This window comes from Cavia porcellus, unplaced genomic scaffold (assembly GCF_034190915.1).
Source record: "Cavia porcellus strain 051 isolate PalLab524CR breed Dunkin Hartley unplaced genomic scaffold, mCavPor4.1 scaffold_24, whole genome shotgun sequence".
NCBI classification, from domain to species: domain Eukaryota; kingdom Metazoa; phylum Chordata; class Mammalia; order Rodentia; family Caviidae; genus Cavia; species Cavia porcellus.
Genome location: NW_026947507.1, coordinates 7,514,260 through 7,538,972, shown reverse-complemented (window position 1 = coordinate 7,538,972; position 24,713 = coordinate 7,514,260). Strand labels below are relative to the sequence as shown.

At 39.0% G+C, this 24,713-nt stretch overlaps 1 protein-coding gene across 11 annotated transcripts in view; it reads left to right on the top strand.

Annotated features, from left to right (window-relative positions):
- The window catches only part of Mtus1 (microtubule associated scaffold protein 1), a 148,866-nt gene that overhangs the window by 97,737 nt on the left and 26,416 nt on the right, over nt 1–24,713 (top strand). For 9 of the 11 annotated variants that reach the window (XM_063234613.1, XM_013151632.3, XM_003469154.5 and 6 more), the window contains 2 exons: nt 15,365–15,579; nt 22,748–22,814. In XM_063234613.1, coding sequence (XP_063090683.1) covers nt 15,365–15,579; nt 22,748–22,814 — 282 coding nt within the window. Of the gene's footprint in view, nt 1–1,093; nt 1,504–15,364; nt 15,580–21,509; nt 21,723–22,747; nt 22,815–24,713 lie in introns of those variants that run through there. The other 2 variants (XM_003469153.5, XM_023564815.2) reach the window with 2 other exon arrangements.

Sequence of the window (24,713 nt, the reverse complement as noted above, 5' to 3'; positions counted from 1 at the left end):
TGATCATTTTCTATTCATTGTTTTGTTGTACTGTTTAAATTAAAAAAAAATTGTCACATTCAGGCTATTCCTGGTTCAGTCGAATTAGCTTTGCTTGGGTGAGTACATTGTCAGTGTTAATTTTCTTACATTCATATGTTTATCATCTTCCAAATTCTTTGGTTTCGGCTACTGTGTTTTAATCTGCTTTTACAAACCATCCTACTAAAATGAAAGTTAATAGACGGCAGTAAAAATGCTCATACACCCTGTCCACATTCCTAGTCTCAAAAGATGACTGTAGATCGCTGATGCTCTTCCCTCTCCCTCTTGGTGCTGGAGGTCAAACCTGGATCTCATAATAGGTAAGCAGGTACTGTATCCCTGAGCTCCCGACCCACCTGATGTTCTATAAATGCAGTCTCGTCCTCACCATACTGTTTGACTATTACTCTAGAACTATTATTATCTTTGGTAGAGAAATTGCATAACTTTCTCTTCCCCAAAACTAGGGATTGAACTAGGGCTTTTGCATTAAGCTACATTCCCTGATCTTTTTTGGCTTTTGAAATGCAGTCTGGCTAAACCACAGTTTCCCAGGTGAGGTTCAAACTTGCAATCCTGTTTCAGCCTTGCAGATTGCTGGCATCATAGGTGCATGCCTCTGTGCCTAGCAGTCTTAACTTTTTATTGTTGATATTTAGTCAAGTCCTAAACACAGGACAATTAAAGCTGAACATTTTATCAATCTGTCATTAAACATATTGGAATAAAATTTCATCAAAGATGAGGAACATTTGTTGCTTGAAGGTTTTTGTTTTATCTTTATCCAGAGAGTCTGGTTTAGAGATAAAATATCTGAAAAAAACTACTCAGTGCTATAGTATGAAATATAGGATTTTAAAAACATTAAAGCAGATTAATGGAAAGAAATCTTATTTTTTCCCCTTAATACTACGTTGGTCCGTGAGGTAGTTGATTTCTCTTAGGATTGATCTCCCAGTAGCTACAGGATCTGTGGCAGTACTGGCTGTTATGTAAAGCTCCTGAGACCACCCACTTTCTCCTCCCCTTTCTCATCCCTGAGAGCAGCACAACATCTCATGTACAGTGTGATGTCACTCAGGCTGCTGGCTTCTGGATTTGCTAAGAGGAGATCTTACTCAGAGGAAGAGCATTGTTTTGGCAACATCTGGGAGTGAGGAGGAAGCCAGCAACCCTTGGATAGCTCTGCGTTGCTTTTTTCTCTCTCTCTCTCTCTCTGTGCTGGAATGACATTAGCCGGGTAGGCATGTTTCCTCTTGCTGTGCTTCTTGGCCTTGAAGAGTACCGAATTTAAAAAGCCAGCATGTGAGTGCAGGAAAGCTCCTTCGTCTGTGAAATCGTCCCACCTGCTCTGAAACATGTTGTTGTCTCCCAAATTCTCCTTATCCACCATTCACGTCCGACTGACTGCCAAAGGATTACTTCGGAATCTTCGACTTCCTTCGGGGTTTAGGAAAAGCGCTGTTATTTTCCATACAGGTTAGTGTTGCACAGGTCTCTGCCTAGTGTTGCACGGGGGACATCTTAATTAACTTGCAGATGTTTACTCGATTTCTAAGGAGAGAGATAAATGGAAAAAGAAGGCTCTCTTTAGTGAAAGAAGCAGGCTTACCTGGGGAGAAAGTCAGCAGTTTGCTCTTGTGCCCCTGCAGCCTGGTGTACTTAGACTGTTTGTAAGCAGATAGGCACACTGTTTGTGTTTATGGAATGAAGAATTGTTGCCTTGGTGTTCATAAGTGTTTTTCTCCATCACCAGTCAAATCTGTACAAAGCCAACACCTGTTAAGTTACATTTGGCTGCAGATGGTTTTGGAAATAAGGCTGTAAGTAAATGAAGAAATATTACTTCTCTTTGTATTGAAAAAGATGAGAGGGTTTCTGTAGTTTCCTATTAGGAAGTTTCTGAGATTAATCAGTTATTTTAATAAACCGTGAGATTTCTGTATTCAAAATGCTGTTGAAATAAAACACTTCCAGGTCTGTGGACCCCAAATTAGTTTTTTTTAGTCATAGTAGTAAAAATATTTGCAATTAAAATACTGCCTCCCCTGACATTTATGTTTGTATCAGCTTGTCATTTTCGGTGCCTAAGATGGAAATAAACCCAGTGTGTATTTCAGGCTCACATAAACCTGCTTGCCCACTTTTGGTATGTTTGGTAGTCTCACATTCCTGTCTCTTATTCTAGGTGATAATTAAAGCTTTGGAAAAGTAAGTAGGTTTTATTCTATGAAAACTAGGGTGCCAAGTTGTGTTTGGTTTTGAGCTGGTTAGTGCTGACAGTAGGATTGGTTAATAGGGATGTAAACAGATTCTTTTCTGTTTCATGTATTTGTCAGCTTGCATGTCTTGTTTTTCACACTTGGCACATCTCTGTCCCTGATGATTTTTTTTCCCAACAAACTGATTTTGTTTCCCCAGAGGCATCTGTTTTCTCTGTAGGGTAATTCTCATTTTTCCAGCATCCTTTCTAAAGTTTCATAACTCCCCTTGACCTGGCATTTGTCTAAGCCGACAGCTGAAAGAAAACGAGGGGAGCCAGGAAGTGAACAGTGGCTCCTCCTCTTCCAGCCCAAACGCCACTCTCATTCTCTCAACCTGAGAAAAAGAAAAAGCTCAGTGTTAGATCAGGCTCTGTGTCCAGTCTCCAGCATCTCCCCCATAGAAAGACTGCGTAAGACGGTGGGAAAAATAATAGTGAAAGAGTGCTTCATATTTGTAATAGCTTTTATGATGCAAAATAGTGTCAATTTAACTATTTTTCCTTTTGAAACAATGTAATCTGTGCTGTCTGTTAAAAAGACAGAGTGCAGAGGGTCACTAGCCCAGGCTCAGCCTTGCTCTGAAGCCACCTTTCCCATGGCTTCTTGGTGTCCTCTGGTTTTCTAATTGTATGTAACCTGTGGAATTCTCTTGTGCCCTGTTTTATTATATAGAAGTGGAAATAGTTTATATTCTTCTATAGCTTGTTTCTGTAAGACTAACACAAGAGTTTTTCATTCATCTACTTCATCTTTTGAACAGTCCTGTAACATCCCACTGCTGGGTGAGCCATGATTTGTTTATCCAGCCTTCTATTATTTGACATGCTAAGTTGCTTGTAGTATTTGTGTGAAACGGATAGCTTTTCAAGAGCATGTGAACAAAAGACACAGTTCAATAATTATGAGAGTTATAATAGTGATATTTGGACACGTTTTATTTTCTGAATTTAAGAATATTTTTTTAAAAATTAGAACAGTAATCGAGTCTACCTTATTTTCTGCGAGGGAGTCAAAGAACCAGTGAAGTGAACTGACTTGCCCACGGTCACACAGAAAGTGACAGAGTTGAGACTAAAATCCTGGGACCTCTCTGTTTAGAATTTTTGGCTTACAGGTTTTTCTGGTTGAGAGGTTCACTGTATTTCTGTAGACCCAGAAAACAACAGAAAGAATTTTCTATGGGGGAAACATTTAAAAGTTATATAAAGAATATAATTCCACTTTGCTCCATAAGAATCTCTTGTGATCTAAACCATGTTATGTAATTTTAAGGTCATAAAAATCTTTTCAAAACTGAATACTGAAGCCATTGCGTTTACTCTTATCCAGATGATCTGTGAGCTGTGATTTGTTTGTATTTTTAGTAAATGAAGTGATGTTGCCTTTAATGTCAAAACTGTTGACCTGGAATTCCAAGAGTGGGTCATAGCCTTGAATCTACTAGTAACTGGGTGAATGGCTTTGTTCATCTAACATTTCAGGACTATGGAATAAGGGAATCAGATGAGATGATTTCCAAGATACCCTTACCTCAAGTTTTATGAGTCCCCTGGCTGTGGGTTTTCAAATTGTTTCTGTGTTGGTTCACCTGAAATCCACCTTCTCTAATTATCTCCTAAATCTCATTCATTCTCCTGCCTTACCTGTTTCTCTTCATGACATATTTCTGCCTTAGCATCAAACTTAGACCTCTCTGAATTGCTATTTTTCTCATTTATCTACAACCAGTTAGTTGCAAGAATCTGAAAAGTCATCCTTTGTCATTTCTATTCAGTTTTACCCCCTGCCACTAGCCTACTTCAGGCATTTCAGTTATACAGTGTGAAATTCTCTTCTTTCAGTAAAAAAAAATGGACAGGCACTGACATCAGTATCATGAAACCCTGTTGTGCTGACTGGACTGTCTGAAGCGTTTCATGTTTGGCTCATGTCACCAGCTTTTTCTGTGCTTCTAAAAACTGCCTTTAACATTGCAAGATTAACTGTGTTTTGTGTTACAAATACCTGTTAGACATGTGCTGTGTGCCAGGCATAGGACCAGGTGCTGAGAGTGTGGTTATAACTACGTCCCACATGGCCCCTGCTTTTACCCACATGACAATTTAATAGAGGAAGAGACACAGGACAGCAGGTGATCATGGTAGGGTGTAGCCTGGCACCCAAGGAGCCTCTGTGGAGGAGAAGTGGCCTTGATCGAGATGTTCCAAAAGAAGTGTCTTCCAAGATGGGTCTTTAGGATATATAGAATTAGTGAAGAAGTGAGTAGCTGGGGAAAGCCAGGAGGTGAAGGACAGGGTGATTTCTTCAAGGAAACAAAAGAATGACAAGTATTTCTGAGCAGAAATTGTAATGAAATTACAATTCCACCCCTTGGAATATTGTTAGTGAGCAGCACCCACTGACAATATATTTTTGAGTCCAGGATGTAATTTTTTCCCCTATAAATAAAGGGTGAGGAGAAAAAACAGTGAATTTGTCAGGAGGCTTGAGTGATAGATAGTGCAGGACATCGGCACCGACGGGAACATCAGCACTGGGGAATGGTCTTCTAAGAAGCCCACAAATGACTTCACCAGCTTGACACAGAGCTGGCAGCAGTGCTTCATAATGAATATTAACCTTGATGTATTCCAGAAAAGTTCCCAACATATTAGTTCCAATTTTGTATTAAATCAGTTATAGGAAAAGAATCTTCTCAGTAGAAATGTTCCTTGCCACATGGAATCAGTTTTCATTCACAGCTGGAAATACCTATGTTAATTATTATGAATACTGACGTTGAAACCTCAAAGAGTCAACATTCTCCCAGACTCAGTGAGGGTGATTTACTACACTAAGAAGTAAAATTCTTTTTGCTGAGCTAGTTGGATTAAATGTGATTACTGTAGCAAGATGGGTGGATATAGTATTAGCAGAACTAAATATTTTCTTGTACTTAAAGCAGCACTAAAGAGAATCACTTGACTAGGTATTCAGTAAGTGTGAAGCAGAGTGTGAATAAATTTGTTTCATTAGAATGAAATGAATCAAATTATGTTCTCTGATTTGGTATTCTGTTTTCAAACTATTAAATAGGACTGCTTTTAACTGTTAAAAGGAATCCCACCTCTTAAAGCTTCTGTGTCCCCCTCTAGGAAGCAGCAGCAGTGATGTCCAGTAGGTCATCAGTATCGGGAACCACATCTCTACTGTTTTCTTAGCCCTGTTTTTGTGATTCTTCCCCCTTAATCTCACAGTGATTGCTTTGGGAAGGAAAAGAAATAGAGTGAGGTATCACCGAATCACTTAAGCTTACATCTTACTGCTAGATCCCAATTATGTAGCTATCTCTACCTACAAGGGAGGCTGGGAAATGGAAGGTTTGACTTCTCTAGACTCTGTAATACTTTCCCGTATTCTTTAGTGTTTACCTGTGAAAAGGCAAAAGAGTTACTTCTCAGAAATAGTTACTGGCCACTTGCAAATGAAAGTATACTGGTTAACAATTTAACTCTTGCAATAGATCTTGGTGTTCATCTTTTTCATATAATAGGATTGAGATTGGTTATAATTACTGTATTTCAATTAAACCAATTTATTGTTTGGACACAAGTCTTATTATTTGACTTTGGTCATTTCAATGAATTTTCCATTTAAAAATAAAGCATTGAAAAAAATGTTCTTAATTTAGATGTGGCTTTTACATATGTCTTAGTTACCTTTCTTATTTCTCAGACAAAATACCTGACACCCAAGGTTAAAGAAAGGTTTATAGAGGTTTCAGTCCATAATCAACTGGCTCCAAGGCACAGTAGCCTGGCAGAGGGTTATCATAAAGAATAGTTCATGGCCTCCACAAGATATGCTTGTGCCAAGCAACAAGGGAAGAGACAAAACTCTTTCTGTCTCTTCTATTGTATGCAGGCTACCAACCCTAGGGTAGATATAGCACTCACACCTTAATCCTAGCCAGAACTATGCCAGACTAATCAGGACTGATTTACTGATCATACACCTTTAATCCCAGCATCACACACTCTAGATTAGCCACCTTTAGCTAAAAAAAAAAAAAAAAAAAAAAAAAAATGCCCTGTGACTACATGAGGTTTTGGGGAGACATTTACACACAAACCATAACATTTCACCCCTAACCCTCAAAAGACTTATGCATATGGCTTTATGCAAAAGGTGTTTAAGTGATCTCCAAGAGTTGCCAAATTCTTAACCATTTCAGCATTGCCAAAGTCTCCTCTGAGAGTTAAGGCAAACTCTTAGCTATGAGCCTCTGTACAAATGAAAAGAAGTTAAACACTTTGAATATTCAGTGGCACATGATAGACATTTCCATTCCAAAAGCTCCATTCCAAAAGTTACAAAGAAGGAAACAGAAAGGAATGGAAACAAAGCAAGATCAAAATCTAGCAGCACAAACATTAAATCCCACAGTTTGGTTTCCAGCATCTCCAGCAATCTGTGAAAATTGTGAATTCCATAGGGCTTGTGTGGCTCTACCTTTACAGCGCTTCCAATGTTGTAGCTCCCCTGGGCTTCTGTCTGGGCCCGGGTCTGCTTCCTCCTTGTGGCTTTCCTCAGATGATCCACATTCCTCACTTCTCCAGACTTCAAGGGTTTCCATTAAACCTTCAGCTTCACACTCAGAGCTACACACATTGCCTGGCCTGCCAGGCCTTCTTCTGAAATCTGGGTGGACGCCTTCCTGATCCCACAACTCTTCCATTCCACATGCACCTAAAACCTGCACCATGCAGATGTTATCAACTGGAGCAGTAGCCGGGCTTTCCTCTCTCTTGGCTGCATGGGTCAAGTGCCTGGATTGCTGAGGACACTTAACCCAGTCCCAGGGAACAAATTTCCCTAGGCCACTGCCGTTCTGGGACATGGTGCTCTGGGACTTTCTTCCCAAAGCAGAGTCTTTCAGTTTTACAATTTTGAGACTGCAAAGAGTGAAATCCTGCTGCTGCTTTTGATACCCTCTGCCCATCTTTTACATTCTGTTTTTTCTCAGCAATCAAAATCTCTTCTGCTCTATTTTTGTAGTCTATAGCTCTAATAGAGAGTCCTTTCTGGCCAAACTCAGTGTTCTAAATCATTCTGCTGGACTCTTTGCTCTTGATTCTGGCTAAAAGCCCCAATAGGTCAGGCTGAAACCTCCATAGTAGCCATGCCATGATCTCAACCTTCAGGTGCCTTGAAATTTCTTCAAGATAAATTAGTGTGCTCTTTGTTAGTTATACATTTTATGTAAGACAGCCTGATGTCAAATGACCTTTATTTCACAATAGATTTTATCTTACCTAGATAAGTTTCCAAAAGTCAGACTTCTAAAAAGATAGCAGTGCATCTTAATCTGACAGAGTTAAGATAAAATTTTACTGCAATAAATTGTTTTAATATAGTATCTATATCATTTAAAAGTAGAAATTAAACCATAAATTAAGACTTACAGTTGGATTTGGAGTGGGATATATGTTATTTTTCTAGTATCGAGTAACATGGAAAGAATCTATAGATATAGTAAATATTAATTTAATTAGAACAATTAAAATATGCTAGTTACCTGAACTTTGGTTAATAGAGATTCATTCTAAGTAATATGTACTATTTTTATTAGCGCTGAAGCATGTTTTGGAGCTAAAATATTTCACTAGTAATATATACATACTGTTTTCTTAGGTAAAAAGACATGTGATTTTAAAAAGGCATTTAATGTTGAATGTAATTTTATAGTATTAGTCTTACATAATACTTATTTTAGCTCATAAGGGTACTTTTTATAATATTGCAATTCTATAGTGCTGGGGAAATTTAAGACTTTTTCAAAAGGAAGTGAGAGATTTGCCCTTTTCCTGTTGTTTCATGGAGATCAGTGTTGTGTTTTCCTTTTCAGTTGGTTCTCCTTTAAGTTAGTATTTTGAGAATGATATTCTTTGTATTTGCTGTTTGCTTTGTAGATATTCCTAAGGTCAAATGTTTTGACTATCTGCTTTATTTTTTCTCTAATAAGATAGTCTATTGCCTTTAATATGCAAAAATAAAGCTTTTTTTAAAATCCACTTGGGTTTGTTTTGGGGATCCCCCTGCCAGTCAGGTTACATGTCTCCGTGTGATTCAACCATGCATTTTTGTGGAGGGCCCTGCTAACAAACAGCCAGATTATAATGTGCCATGAGGATGGGGGCTACCATTTGCAGCTAGGGTCTGACAATTCACAGGGTGTGGTCTCCCTTGGACTGTTGTTGACTTCACCTGAGCTAACTAGCTCCAGCTGTAGAGACTGCAGGAAAGATGGCATTTAAAATTATAAAGTTAAAAGTGTATTGGAGGCAGTAACTGCAAGATGGACCTTAGAAACCTTTTCTTTTAGAATCAGTTACATGTGGTGATAGAACATTATTTTTGGCACTGTATTCATCCCTGTGTTAAATTAAAATGGGCATCTTGTTGTTTTATGTTGTCAGTGCTGAAATTAAAAAACAAAAAACTGGTTGCCATTAGCAGGCTTCATTATATTGAGCAGTTTTTTCTTTAAGTATCGAATAAAATCGGTTAAGTCAAAATAACTGTTAAGACAGAAGAAACAACAAAGGTCCACATGAAGTCTGACATTCTAGGAAGGGAAATTACAGTTTGTCTGGAACAAAGTGGCAAATCAAGTAAGAGTGGCCGCTGTCTTGTGAACAGTACGCTGTCCCATCAGTGGGAATTTGTGTTTATGTATTTTATTCTTTTTCTTAATTTAAAATACAAATTCCAGTTTTTAAAATTAAAAGTCATATTCTTAATGAGAGTTTTGTTACATGGTTAGAATGAAAATAGCATTGGATTATTTAATGTCAACCTAAGGTTATATTACTTCCAAATTTTTGTTGAGTTCCATTTTTAAGGTAAGTTCTTTTAGGCCTGAAACAAATCTAAATATTAACGTAGCAATATAGACTTTCAGATTATTTAGAAGCCATTTAACAGAGAGGTAATACATTCTTAAAGTACTTCTGAAGGAAGTGAATGTTTATTAGCCTTTGTTTATAATTAGTAGTTTGTTTTAGATGCATGAGAATTTGACTTTTCTGCCAGGTACATAGGAGATGCTAGAGTGAAGTTGAGACTTATTTGTTTTTTTATTTTTTTCAGAAAATATTTGTAAGCATAACTAACCCCAAACAGTAATTTTGTGTGAATATAGCTTCTATTTTATAAACTGCTTTTACAATGAAAAAATAATATTGTTACATATAATACAAGTCACTGCAACAAACTCTACTGATATACTAATATAAATTTTAAATACTATGATGTTAAATTCCCCTTTCTCCCCAATGATTTCTGGGCTGGATAATTTAAGCAATCTGAATTATTGTGCTTTGCAGAGCTTGAAATGTTCCATTTTAAATAAATGATATATCTACATAGAGATAGAAAAATATTAGATTTATCTCCTAAATTGTGATTACTATTAACTTTTAAAAACAAATATCAAAAGGAATACTAGAAGGCTTTAAGTAAATGTAAACTAATATTTGGTAACTAATAAAACATTTGGTAAGGTTGTACGGATTACCATGGACTCACTATAATATCAATGTAACTAGCAAGCCGGTATGTTCCCACTCTTCGGGGCCAGTCTTCAGGACAATAAGAGATAAAGAATAGATGCACTTGTAGAGAATTACATGGCATGTGATTAAATTTGCAAAACCAGAAAGTTTAGAATACACTGTTTTTGGAGAGCAGAAGCAGTGTGGAGAAGCTCCTAACACCCTGGTGGAGCGCCTGCCCCAGGCTCTTCCTGCTCTGCTGCTCTTGCCCTCCAGCTAGTTCCCTCCTGATGTTATTTCCTTGCTGAAAATCTGTGAGTCGTCCTGGATGCTTCTTGTTTGGTTGGGGGGGGGTCCTCCTTTTTTCAGTTTCTGCTTTTTGTTTTTATTTTACATGCTTACAGTATATAACTGCATTCCTCATGGGAGTTGGTATCTGTACTTAACTCACCTTAATTCTTTTCTTTTATGTTCTTTTCCGTGTGGTCACACATTCTTCCTGTTCTGCCTCATAGCCGCACTCCCCCTGTCCTGCCTATTCCATGTCATGGACCCCTGAATGCCTCTTCCTGGGCCTCCTCCTAGCCTCTCTGCTTCTGGTTTTGCCCCTCAAGATCTTTCTCATGTCTCTAGGACTGCTCAGCACTGTTCCCTGGCTCCTGCAAGATGCATAGCATCTTGCTGTGGCATGTATACATAGCGTATATGCTATCACCCTATTAATCTGCTTTATTTCGCTTTAATTTGGGGTTTCTGTGCTGTGAAATCCACACATCCAGGGGCTAAATGCCCTTGTGTTTGCTGGCTTCACCTCCTTGGAATGCCCTTCTGCTTCTCCTCTGCTCATCTGTCTGTCAGATGTGCAAATGTCCATCCCAACTCTTGCCTCTAGGAACTCTGCCTACGCTCCCTGCCTGTCCTCTCACCACACTGCATACAGAGCTCTAGCGTCTAATTATCAAGTCACATTGCCGCTATTGATGGTATGTCTCTATGTCTGCTACACAAAGATTACTTGCAAACAAAGACTAGTTTGTTAGGAAGGCATCGATAGACATTTACATTTCATGTCTGAGTACTTTCTGTTATCAGAAAACATACTTCCCAATAATTCCCATTTTAATATTTTGTTTTCATGGAATATCTTAATGAGCACCTGTCATCTGATACTGAAGAAACACTGACAGAAATTTGTGCATGGGTGTCCCCATTAGGGTTTTTAGATACGTGGTTTTGGATGAAAGCAGAAAGTGAGGAATTAGATATCTGTCCAAAGAACCCTTCAGCAGCTCTCAAATTCATTATCTAAGTTTTATATTAGATGACAAACATGAACTTTTGATGCATTATGCAGGGAAAGCACGTAGTACTTGGTGCCTGCACCCTTACACAGGTCGATCAATGCTGAGAGTGGACCAGCAAGAAATCCTCCTTCCCTGTGCACTGCTGCCCCCCAGTGTGATGCCTCCCCACCTGCAGGGCATTGGGGCAGGTCTGCCTGCCCCAGCAGAGCTTCTGTGATGGATGTTGGGAAATACTTGGAGAGTGAGCAGGCTAGTGAGTATGTGCTGATGGGAGTTTGCAACACTGGTTACTGAATTCTGTGCTTCATTTTGTGTTTCATGGAACCCAAGGCAAAAGCTCATGTGTCTAAGTTGATCTTAATATTTTGGAAAAACAGCATATTCAATAAATGTGTAGTTTTTTGACCTTAGGATGACTGTCCTCAGCTGGTCTTTGTAGTCATGATTCTTCTATGGTTTAATGGTGAAACCTCTCTCAAAAGTGGTTTTTGATCTTGTGATGGGGACTGATCAATTTGAGTGACTTGAGCCTAGAAAATGGACTTGTTCCTATTTAACCAATTAGTTTCTGTAAGAAGATAATAAATCAGATCAGACTTAAGATTTCTGAGCAGAAAGAACAAAGAGAGCCTAAATTATTTAGCAGTTTTTTAAGTGGGCAAATGTCTTTGATCCCACACCTATTTTGTTGGTGGAGGTTTCAGTTATTAGAATGAATCTCAGTGAGGTTGGATCAGAAGTGATAGTGATCATTACTGTACTGTGTCTTAATTGAGAGAAATCTGAACTGACATAGAGGTTAACGTGGCGTTTTAAGACTTCTGATTAAGTTGATTCTTTGAAATCAGAACATGTTCTTTTAGTAGATATAAAATAGTTCAGACTTAAATACAGCTGCATTATCAAAACAGTGATATGTAAGAATTGAGCAAAATGTGGTTTGCATTATGCTAATTTCATGTAAATAATAAATCATAAAGGACTTAAGGGAAACCCGTGGGTTTTCTCTGTTATGAAGTGTGCTGTTTCTATGTGCCTTTGGGGATTGCACATCGCTGGAGACTCTTGCATCATCTCTGATGTCTGGCTGAACCAGGAGTGGGGAGAGGGAAGAAGGCACAAACTGGGTCATCAGCTGCCATGTGCTGCAGTTCTGTCCTGGGGAACACGGAACGTGGGGCAGAAGATTGAGGTCACAACATGCTTTTCCAGATCCAGGTAGACGGCACATGGTACAGCTGGAGACCTGGAAGAACAATAAGCCAGTGTGTTCCCTCCTCCTCAACTGTAAATCTATTTTGAGCCACTAACAAAACTAGTGGTATTTAGATTCCAATACAGATTAACCAAGGACGAAGTCAGAATATTGTATTCTTGGGATGGTAAACATTACATAGGGATTTAAGTGCTCTGAATTCATTTTAGTCATCTTTTTACATTTTTGTTTTTATTTATATTTTAAATGTAAAGCAGCTTTTATACTTTTAAATCAAAGGATATTTATTCAAAAATTAAATACAAAATTTGATTTAAAAGTCAAAAATGTCTTAGTGCACTGTTTATCCATCTCATTTCTGTATTTCTTAACCTGAAAAAGTAAACATTGTTAATACTTTTATATATGTATTCTGCAATATTCCTGTCACATTTGTACACAAAAAAACAAGCATCTGAAAGATATTTTTCAAAAATGTTAATATAAAACATTGACCTCACATTTTATAAATAATTATAGCTCAACAGTTTTAAAACTGATACTGTGTTAAGTAACATCGATAGGCATAAAAATTCTGCACTCAAATATTAAGGATTCAAGAAATTACAAAGCAGTGTAGCAATGTATAAATGAACTGTTAAGGAAGTTTTGAAAGGACACTGTGCACTGACATCAGTCAACACAACAGGCTCCTGTCCAGCCTGCATATTTTTTTTTTTTTTTTGTCATTTTCGTTTTTATCGGTACCGGGGACCAAACTCACGACTGCCTGCTTGCAAGGCAGGTGCTTATGCCACTGAGCTAAATCCCCAGCCCCTGCATATTTTTTATTAGCATGTGTTTGTGGTTCATAGTGATTCCGTTGAGCGTGGAGGTTTGATACAGAGTGTGTATTGTGATGATTTTTAATCTTCTCCCCCACTGTCCTTTTTGCCTCCTTCCCAGATCCCCTTCCCATCTCCACATAGGCCTTTATTTTGGTATTTAAATCATTTGTATTTTGGGTCTCTCATCCTAGCAATATCATGAGATATTTAGCTTTCTGTGATTAATTTATTTCACTTAGCATCATGGTCTCACAGTTCATCCATTTTCCTACAGATGACTCAAAATTACCCTCCTTTGTGGCTGAATAACACTCCGCTGGGTATACATGGCATAACTTCTTTATTCCATTCATCTATTGATGGGACTTTATAACCTGAATAGCTTCAAATACTGTTTTGTGAGATTGATAGCATATTTTTAAAATTCAGAAATACATTATATCTCTACCGAATCCACTTTCCCAAAGGTGTGGGAGCATTAGAGACTTGTATCAGAGGCCTGGGGAAGTCCTTTTACTTCTGTGAGCTCCTTTTTACCTCCTTCCCTTCTACCTAGATTACAGGGAGGGTCAAAAGCGGGGAAAGCCAGATGGGTTTGCGCACAGCTCTACAGTGGGTAAGGCAGGAGGACTGATACTAGAGCTGGCCTAATGATCTCAAAAGAATAAGCGGGGTGGAGGTGGCACTTGAGAACACCGAATAGTAAAACACTGTATAATCATTGTATGGAATGTGACAAGTACAGTTTCTTAGACTGTTTAGAAAATGACATGAGATAAAGAAATACAGATTGCAGATATCTTGACAAGTTGTCAAAGATTATTTTCATTAGCATAGCAAGTCTATAGTTTGTTCTTCTGGATTGTAGTGTTGCAACACTATCAAGTTGAATATTTTCTCCATCTACCAAGGAAATTGCAAATACTGGTAAACAACTTAAAAACTACTCATAAATAATGGATAGATTGTCTCTTTAACTATTAATAAACACAAAGGATATTTCAGTCATTTCATAACTGAAGATTATTAAATATTGATACAAATACGAGTTGTCTAACCATGTAAAGCAACCATAAGAAACAAAACTTTATTCTGTTTTATAATTAGAATATATTGCATGTGTTTTGCCACTGGTTCTTGAAACAAATACTGAAGTTTCTTTTCTTTTAAGTGATACTGATCATAATATGTGTCTCCTTGAAAAATTACACAAAACAATCCCTGATGGTTTATAAGTCTTGCTTAGATCTCTTTGTTGCCACAGAAGGTGGATGTCTTAGAGAATATGTGTCAGAATACAGAAACATTTTTAAATTTTACTTTCTTGTGTTTAACCTGTTTATGTCAAGAAGCTGGGCAATTTGTTTCCTGTTTTTCCATTTCTGTGTGATATTTAAAGTGACTGAAACACTTGGAATGTTTCCAAAAGTAAACAGTTTTTCAAGGCAGAGTTCTTTTGAGGGCATGACAGCATGAGAAGTGAATAATCACTTTGCATGACACCTTACATGGGTTTGGAGTATTAGCATGTGCTATTAAAAAACATTTCACCCGTTATTACTACTTGAGGGGGAAAAAAAGGAACAGAACTTGATAGCAAATGGAATAGAACAGCCAAGCAATTGCACTCATAACCATATTTAAAGATAGCAAAATGTGAGTAGATTCTCAGTGTATGTGCTGATTTATTAGAGATAATGACACATCTGCAGTAGGAAACTTTGGAATGACCAGGCTGTCAGCAATCAAAGGATGAGATGGTTTTACAAAATGTCAAGGAAGAATGAAAGACATGGAGAGTCCAATGTTTGTGTCGTCTTTTCTGCGTATGTGATTAAACAGTCAGAATAGTAGTCACAATCCGATTTCCCTGCTAATTTAACTGGAAACTAAAGTCTATGAAATCAGCATTTTACATACTAGTTTCATGTTTCTGGGCTGTTAAACCTATTTGTTTCATATGTATAATTCTCTACCCCACATAAATCTTTAAAAGTTAGAACTAAAGCCATTATGTTTATGAATTCCAAACATCTAGACCCTTGATCAACTCCAGTTCTGGCCCATATGAGTTCCTTACGTAAACATAATTTAAATGCATTTCTGTGGCTTATGAGTTGGTTTTGAACCCATGTGGCGGTGATTATAAGAATTAACCTCACATATCTTTGTGCAACGTTAATTCCTCTTGCAGTTGAAAAGAGCAGGCAAAAGAATCCCAGAAGTCTGTGCATCCAGACTCAGACATCTCCAGATGTGCTGTCTTCTGAAAAAGCACTTGAATTGACTCAGTATAAAACGAAATGTGAAAGCCAAAGTGGATTTATCCTGCAGCTGAAGCAGCTCCTCTCCCGCGGCAATATCAAGCTTGAAGCATTAACAGTTGTGATCCAGCACCTGCTGTCTGAGGTAAGGCTGCAGCCCTATGGGGGGCGCTCTCTGAGTGGTGGGTGGGGCACCGGGGAGGAAGGCCACAGGGGTTGCACCGATGTCTTGTGAATGTGTTTGCATGAGTGATTGAAAGGTCAGGTATAGTTCATCCAACTCTTTCTGCTTATCTGATAGTCTCCAGAAATGTGCGATGGAAACATTTTCTTAGTGCTTCCTTTTCTCCCCTAGGATCTTCAATTAGAGGGTTAGTAGGGACGGGATCATTGTCTGTGGTGCTTTTTATATGCCTGTAGACCTCAGAATACCATTACTTTTTTTTTTTTTTTACTTTGTCTAACTATAGGAACAAAAACTCCAATGTTCTAAGAGGAAAACAGGGCAAGAGTTTAACTTAAGCTCTCAGACATACTTTTAAGAAGGATATGACATCTCAACAGAAGAAAATGGTTCCATTTGTCCTGTAGTTAAATTCAATCCAACAAACCTCAACTGGTTTCAGACAGGGACTTCTGTGATGGACTTTTCTGTTTAGGAAGGGGGACAGGAGGCAGTGAGGTTAGTCCGTGCCTTTGAGGACCTACAATCACTTTAGGTTAGTGTGTGATGACTGTTGTGTCGTTCTGTTTGTGTGTGTGCGATGCTGGAGACTTACCCTAGTGCCCTGTGCGTGTTTAGCAGGCCCTGGACCACTAAACTGCATGGAAGATGAAGACATTTATCTAGTTTTTGCTGTGTGGGTTTCTCTTTACTAAGTAAGAGAGAAATTCAACAGTTGGCTTATATAACAAAGTAGGTTAGCCTGAAAACCATATTAAGTTGATGGGAGGGAACATTTAGCTTTTCAATTTAGAGAGAAGCCAACTATTTTTATCATACACAGCCTAACAGCCCCACATCGCCCCCTTTGCTCCTCTTCATCCCATGAAATCAATCATTGGATCATCTAAATTCTCTCTTCATCTGATGTTGGCTATTCTGACTGGTGTCTTCCTTGTTCAGATGAGTCTTTGTGATTATCCATTTGTCTCCTATAATCAGTCCCAAGAACAGCTAACAAGTTACTGTGTTTGTGTGTTTGTTTTTGAGATAGGGTCTGACTGTAGTTTAGGCTAGTCTTGAACTCACTATGTACCTTAAGATGGCCTTGAACTTGCAGGTGGAATTGCAGACATACACCTACTACACTCAGCTGCTGCTAACATTTTATCTTTCCAAAGTATCCCATTCTGCTGATTAAATATGCCAGTGGTTCTCCATTGTCTATGGCTGATCTTTCTTATATCATTGCCACTAGTCTTAGGGAGACATTGAGCATGTGAATTGTAATCAGTCTGAATTGAAAAGTGTGGTAATTATAAAGTACACGTAGATTTCAAAAAGAATTTTTAAAAGATATAAAATGAATTTGGTAATTTTTATGTTGACTGTGATGGTATTTTGAACATATCTGAGTTCAATAAAGTAGCAAAATTTGCTTCATTTTTAACTTTAAAATTGTAGCTACTAAGAAAATTTAAATTACATGTCACATGTTTGTTTTGGATAGCTCTGGATTATAACTTGGAATATGAAGTTCTGTAATCTGACACCAACTACCTTTTTTGTTTTGTTTTGTTTTTTGTTACATTCTCTTTCCAACTGTTAAGCAGTGTATTTGGGAGATGAAGGAGAGTCAAGAGAAACTTAAGGTTTTTAAACTGTTTACTACGTATCAGATATTCTTACTTACCTTATTAAATCCTCAACAAAACCACAATGAATTGGTAAATAAGGAAACTGAGGCATAGACTTATCAGGTAACATCAAACAGCAAGCAAGAGCAAGACCCAGGACATAGCTAGAGGCTAGGACTTTAGGAACTCACACTTTCCTGTACTGTTTCATCTTTACATTATTGCTGGGCTACTGCTGTGCCATCTTGTGCAGATCTTTCTTCAGCATTATAACATAGTACGTTTGCTTAACTTACACAGATCCATTATACAGACAACCGCAGTCAATATGCAAAGTAAGTAAAGGAACCAACCCTGCCTTCTGTTACCTGTCAGTGGGCAAAGACTTAAGAACTGATCCGGTGTGAAAGATAGATGCATACTCTTCAGGCATCTTCTCAGCCTCTGTGTACCTCACGTGGCATGAACATTCTATACTATATGCAATCTTACTGTCTAAAGCACTATTTACCCTTGCAACCTGGCTCTTTAACATAAACCAAATACTTTATCAGGTGTTCATGTGGGAAAAAATTGATCCAACACTGGGTTAAAAATTCACTGGGTTGGATATACTGAGAGAGATGTGTAATATGTTATGCAGTGGTTGGAAAGACGTAACCGAAGTAACTTGAAACAATTAAAAACTTCCCTGAATCCTTTAGTTCTTTCAGAATCATTACCAAAGTACGTGTGTGTATACACAAGTACTGTATCTACATAGTATTGTCAAACAACACAGTGAATGTTTAAATTGTTTTCTAATTCAGTATAATAAAACATATATCATCATTGATCTCACTCAAAAACACTACCCCTCACTTTATTCACATCATATTCTTGCCACTTTCTGAAGCAGTTCTGGAAGAAGTCCTCTTTGGTGAGTGTCTTTGTGGGGTATGATCAAAAATCCAGTGAATGCTGTGCCTAAATGCCATCCAGTGGAAGGACAACTCGCAAAACATAACCTGTGTCCTCATCCACCATATTCACCAGATCTGGTACTGTGTGACTTTCCCAAAGTCAAAACAACAGTGGAAGGTAAATGTTTTAAGTGAATTCAAGGGATCAGTGCAGCTATGACAGTGCAACCAAAGACACTCCCAAAAGAGGATTTCAGAACTGCTTCAGATAGTGGCAGGAGTGGTGGGAAAGGCGTTAGAAGAGAGGAGGGTGTCTTGGGGGAGATTAGTGGCAATGTGTCTGTTAGTATAATTTTAAAAATTTCATCATACTGTATTTTTTGATCATAGCCTATACATGTGTTTTATAGGTGTATAAAATATGTGTAAATATGTATATCTTGTGATTGCAGACCTTTGCTAAATGATTATGAGTTATTAAATTATGGGTGAGCCTCAGACCACCAAGGTGAGCCACAGCGTGCTGGCAGTGAGGCCAGTGTCTCCAGAGGGTCCGTGTAGGTGAAACATGACTGAAGTCTTCTCCAGCCCTCTAGCACTTCTACTTCATCCTTTAAAGTGCCTGCAAAACGTTTTTTTGTTTTATAAATAGACTCTGAACTATAGCAGCATGTAATCCAAGGTGAATTTTGATGTTAATCATTTTAAGTAAAACTGTCTTAGACCAAAAACGTGGCCCCACTGACAGATTGACTGTCTGGGGGGAGGGCAGACATAGCCACGTCTGCACCATCTGATGTGGCTCGCGTGCCGCTGATGATATTCAATAGCTAACAAAATCCAGGCATGCTGATGGGACGAAAGCCAGGCACTAAGTGCTGTGTCCCAGAGACCTCTAATTATAGTGAATCCATTTTTTTTTTCTTGGAGCACTTCATATATTTAACAGATAAGTAAAGAAACATCTCTCTACATTCCTACCTTTCTCTTTTATCATACCGTAGGTGTGGAATTCTGCATGTTATTATTATACAGAGAATCAAATAAACTTGTTATCTGGACTATACAGGGTTTATCATCTAGGAAAGAAACCCTAATCTAGAAATGTCTGAGTAAGGAGGAACAGTGAATCAGTATCTAACTGACAAAATATATTTTATCATCTACAAATAAATGATAAAATACATTTAAAGGGCAGGCTACCAGGAACATCAGGCAGAAGTACTTAGTATATGTCTATTAGGATATGGCCGTGGTGGTCAACATTTCACATAAGGACCATTTTTAAACCTTTCAGTTTTTCCATTATCCTGCACTGCTTCCTCTCAAATGAAATTATCTGTTTGATGACCGAAGAATTGGGCCTGGACATTTCATTTCCACCATAGCCTTTTTGAAAGCAGTGGCCGTATCTTAAGTTTCTTACGTATTTTTTTTCAGCATGTACTGTGAAAAATGCTTGGTCACTACAGAGTAATAACTTGCCCACCAGTCCAGAAAGATAAATGTCCTTCCTAGGCGTTAAGGGAGGAGAATGGTGTCACTGACTGACATTTAGTGTTCTTGGAAGGTTTGTATAATGGGTCAGGTAAAGAAGATGAGGCGCCCAGGGATGTGCAGTTGACAGTGAGGGGGGCAGGCATGATGCTTGTGACTTGCACAGAAGAGAGGCTGGGAGTCTAAACAGGTACTGGATGACTCAGGTCCATGGTGACTCTGCCTGGTGCTGGGAGTTGGACCCAAAGCACATCCTTTGTCACTGAACTATGTCCCTCCTAGCTCTGTTTTGTGGTTTTTCGTTCACTTAACACAAAGTTCTTTATGAATGAGGGAATTTGTGTGCATGAAAAATATGGAACAATAAACGTAGAAGCCCTCTAGAAGGTGAAGAGAGCCTGTTCATTGTCCAGGACTGGGTTGGTGAGGATCATGACTAGAGTGGAGGCTAAGGGAAAAACTACAATAGATTCAGGACATATTATGAAGGGAGAATGGACTGACTTTTGCACATCCCATTGAGACAAGGAGTGGAAGGTGACCACAGGCTTCTCCTCTTGCTGTTACTGTGAATGGCAGAGACTAGAATATGTAAAATGCTTCCAAAACACAGAGGACAAGGTGGTTGTGTGTAGTGGACTTGGGGGGAATGCCTCGTCTTCTAAGCCCCTTTAAAAAGCAAAAATCTGGTCACATTTGTCATAAACCATAATGGCTTTTACCAAATTGTCCTGGAAATTACATGATCAGTAATTCTTAATTTTTTCATCTTTTTAGTTTCTATGCATTTGGGAATGATTTAATTCTCTTGCCATCTCTTCTGTTAGCTTCTATTGGAAAGAGAACTTTAAGCAAGTTCACTGAATGTGTTTTGGGATTGCTTGTGGATGTTTCATAAAGCCGTAGTCTGGCTTTTCTGTCACCTTACTGATAAAATGTGCTGCTGTTTATCTGAATTACATTATTAAGGTATAAATTTATAAAATTAAAAGAAGGGGACACGATCAATACTTCTAAATTTTTTCTTTCATTATTAGCCAGGCTGATTGTCCTTAAGCTTTAATTTTTACATTAGAAAGCCAATGACTTTTTTTCTCTTCGGACAGTGTGACTTGAACCCAGAGGTTTGTGCTCATTAACTCTACACTGAATTATACCCGCAGCCCTACTTATTATTTTTAAAACTCAGGCTCACAGGTTTGTGAGTCAGAATAATTTAAATACCATATGTTTAGAAATGAAGCATTCAGGATACCCTTAAGGTTTAAATGTACTTGGTGGTAAAAGTATTTAATAAATTTCAGTCACTGTTACTTGTTTGTACAGCAGCACTTCTGGTTAAAGCTTTCGCTACTAGTGAGACTAGTGCAAAATAGTAGGCAATAAGATACCTATAACCTCTAATGCTCAAATCAGCATTTCAAGGTTTTTTATTTAAATCAGTGGATCACGTTCTAAGCAATCAAATTAAATGTTGAGAGAAATAGCATTCATTTTATAATGACACTTAGAATTCTAAATCACAACACGCCCCTTTTTCATGCCCGTCACTTAGTTCCTAACCTCATTTAGCATATGGGTTTGGAAGAACAACTTTCCCTTTTCTACTAGTAAGTGTGATAATCTAATGACCTCAATTAGAGAGGGGAGTAAAAAGGCTCACAAATCTAAAAATAACTCCATTATCCATGCAGAGAGGTCAGTTTTTGTTTCCATTGTCCCAGTTGATATTTAAGTAAGTGGCAATCGATCAGTCTAATGTCTGGCTCTCGTTTTTCATAAATGAAGGGCTATGGCTTTAAGTAATCGCAGGCTGCCTGTGCCAAAGGCAGAAGCTGCAGGATCAGCTTCTGTGGGAGAGAGGAGTCTGAGGCTTACGGTAACCTGCAGGACGGCAGGAAGGCCACCAAGGGCCAATGGCGCTCCTCCTGGTAGAGCTTTGAATGTAGGCAGACCTGACTGGTGGGTGGCACAGCCACCTGTGCACTTCTTGGACAGTGCAGGGGGTGGGGGAGTTGGAGACAGAAGCTGGAGAATGGGCTGCCCCAGCAGCAAAATGTGCCTCTACCCTCCATGTGCAGCAACAAGGGTAATTAGTTTTTGTTTATAGTGCTTTTCTGGAAGAATGTCAGGGACTACGGCAGGCAGACGGTGTCTGGAATCCGGGAAATGCTTTGAATGACAAGCAACTCTTGCTGCAAAGGCTGGATGAATCTTATGATCTCTGCAATATGCGATCGGGATGCGGTGGGAGCTACATCTGGGGCTATCCCAGTGAGGGCATTTTCAGAGCTTTGAAATCCTGTGGCTGCCTTAGTTATGCCTGGGGCTAGGGGATCTACCTCGTAAGGAACTGTGTCTTAACTACTGTATTTGTATGAGTGTGTGTGGATGTGTGCTTTCTTAGGGGTTGCTGGTAACTTGAAAATTACTATCGCAAGGGTGACGGTTGCTTTTAAAATACTGAAACAGCTGTGTGGATTCTTTTGGTTCATTTCTCTAACATTTACCTAGCTATGATCATCCTTGAAACTGTGAGTAGCTAGATAAATCAATTTAATTTTTTCTCTAAAGGATTATATTTTTTTGCCATAGCTTTATAACAAACATTTCTTTTTTTTCTTTTATAAGTTAAGGATTGATCTTATAGCAAAACTTTATTATCTGAGACTATAAGACAAAGTATTGTAAGTGCCTATGTTTAGAACATTAAATATTTATCTTAGACCGATTAGGCCTCTATTGCCCTTGGAGGAGGAGAATGCATTCCATCCTAAGTACAGTATGCATTAGCTGAAAGGGTGCTAGGGATCAGCAACAAAGCTCTGGCTCAAAGCAAATAATTTTAAATGAGCCATTTGGTTTCTCAAAGGAAAGTTTCACAAAGACCTGAAAAAATACAGACTTTTGAAACACGGATTTCCTTCACAGCGAAGGCACATCTGTGTTTTTCAACAACACAAACTGTGTTGGCCTAAATGATTCATAACTTGGCTTCTTGATTCTGGGTCCCATTTTCCTGGGTCACCATATTTTGGTGATAACAAATGTGTACTGTCTGAAAAGAGACCCTCTTGAAAACATTAGTAACTTGATGATGTGTGTTTTCCGCAGCGGGAAGAAGCACTGAAACAACACAAAACCCTGTCTCAAGAACTTGTTAACCTCCGGGGAGAGCTAGGTAAGAGCTTTTTCTTTTTTGGTGGTGGTGGTGGTGCTGCTGAGTTTTATGGTGCAAGGGAGAAACTGGAACATTTAGAGTTCTGGTCTGCATCGAGGCTGGAGTTACAAATGGCAGTTGTTACAGCTTGCTGTCTGGTATCTCTGCAAGCACTTAACTATCCACATTTCTTTTGAATCTTGGCAGCTTGACTTCAAGTTCACAGAATTCCTGGCACTGATCTCACTAAGCCTAGCAGAGCCTCTGATGACCAAAACATGTCTCTTGCTGGAGAGAAGGGGATAGAATGAGGTTTTTTTTTTTGTCATTACGTGAATTCCTGTTAAATAATTGTATCATTTTTCCCCCCAAACCTTGTTTCGTCCGAAAGAGTGTTGAGGAGATTTCTGATAACAGTAATTACATTACCCTTCCTAGGGATGGTTTGTGAGAAGTGAGTGCAAAGTTTAAAGGGCACAGCCTGTTAGAGCAGTTCATCTGAAAACACATATTCCACGCTCGTCTAACAACTTAACTGGGGCCGAAGGTGAATGAACACTCAGCGCCACAGGAGAGCATGTGTCTGGGACCCTAAACACCTAGTGTTCCTCTCCATAGGCCAGGCTGAGTTCTTGTCTCCCCTGGAGACCCTGTTGCAGGACCGAGCAGGTTCCACCTGTCCCTCCCCAGCTGCAGTGCTGGAGAGAGCAGACTGCTGTGGGTTCTCTGGTCCATGGCAGCTCCTCTGTCTGGCCCCAGCCAGACCTGAAGTTGTTCTTTCCTTGCCCTCCGCAGCTCTCTGTGTCTACCAGCTCCTTGCACTGGAAGTGTGCATCGGCATGAGTATAAGTAGTGAATGCCAAGATAACTGTTAGAGAAGCAAATTGTGTTCATCCAATTTGAAAATACTTTGCCTGTTCTTCTATGGACCAGACCAGAGTTTAACATATTCATGATGGGGCCATAATTTGTATATCTCGCTGCTGGGTGGCTTGAACCACTGGTGGTACATATGCTACTGTCCTATATAGATCTGTACCACTTCTGCCACCAGCCAGCAGGAATGTGTTTTGGAGTTTATTACATTGCTAATCTAACTTGCTAGACTGGAGCACCCTACTCCACACCAGCCCCAGCCCAACCCGGACAAAGATCGAAAGGCCTTGCATTGGTGTCAAAACTTTCCACATTTGTCTTTTCGTTCACCTCCCAGTGGAAGACAAGGCCAAACCCTTGGTTCACTTTCTGGATTCCTACAAATACGCAAGCAACACATCATTCTTAACCTTATTTTAGGCTATGGAAATTAAAGACACTTGATGAAACAGTTTAAGGAAACCACAGCTTAGGGACACGCAGCCCAGTCCTTGGAGACGGAAGGCTTCCTGCCTGTGACTTGGCTTACCTGCTACCCTTTTGATTACCCAAATGACCAACTTAATTTGCTTTTGTCTGTGCTTTAAATATTGTAATGAATGCAGAGTTAGAAGATCAGGAAAGGGGCCTTTTGTGTGTTTTGGAGTTTATTACACTGCAGTAGAAGTAGAGATGAGCCTTCCTGTGTTTCACATTTCAGCCTCTGTCCAAGGCAAGGCCAGAACCAGAACAGAACACTGGGCTCATTCACTCTGCTTGAATGGGGGATCCTCTTTTATCTTTCAGTGGGAGGCACAGTTAAGCAATTTCAATTGGGGCCCAGGTATTCAGCACCTCCAGTTCAGCACACAGCCTATCAGGAAATAATCATCGGTTTGTACCCACTCACACCTTCCATCTGTGATAAGAGGAGTGTGTCCTGACGTGCTTTTCCTACTGCTGTCACAGTGTTAGGGCACGATGGGTAGCTGTCTGTATTGCTCTGTCACCTGAGGCTGTGCTCAGGGAATGTGTCATTGTTGCTGTTGAATAATTCCTCACATT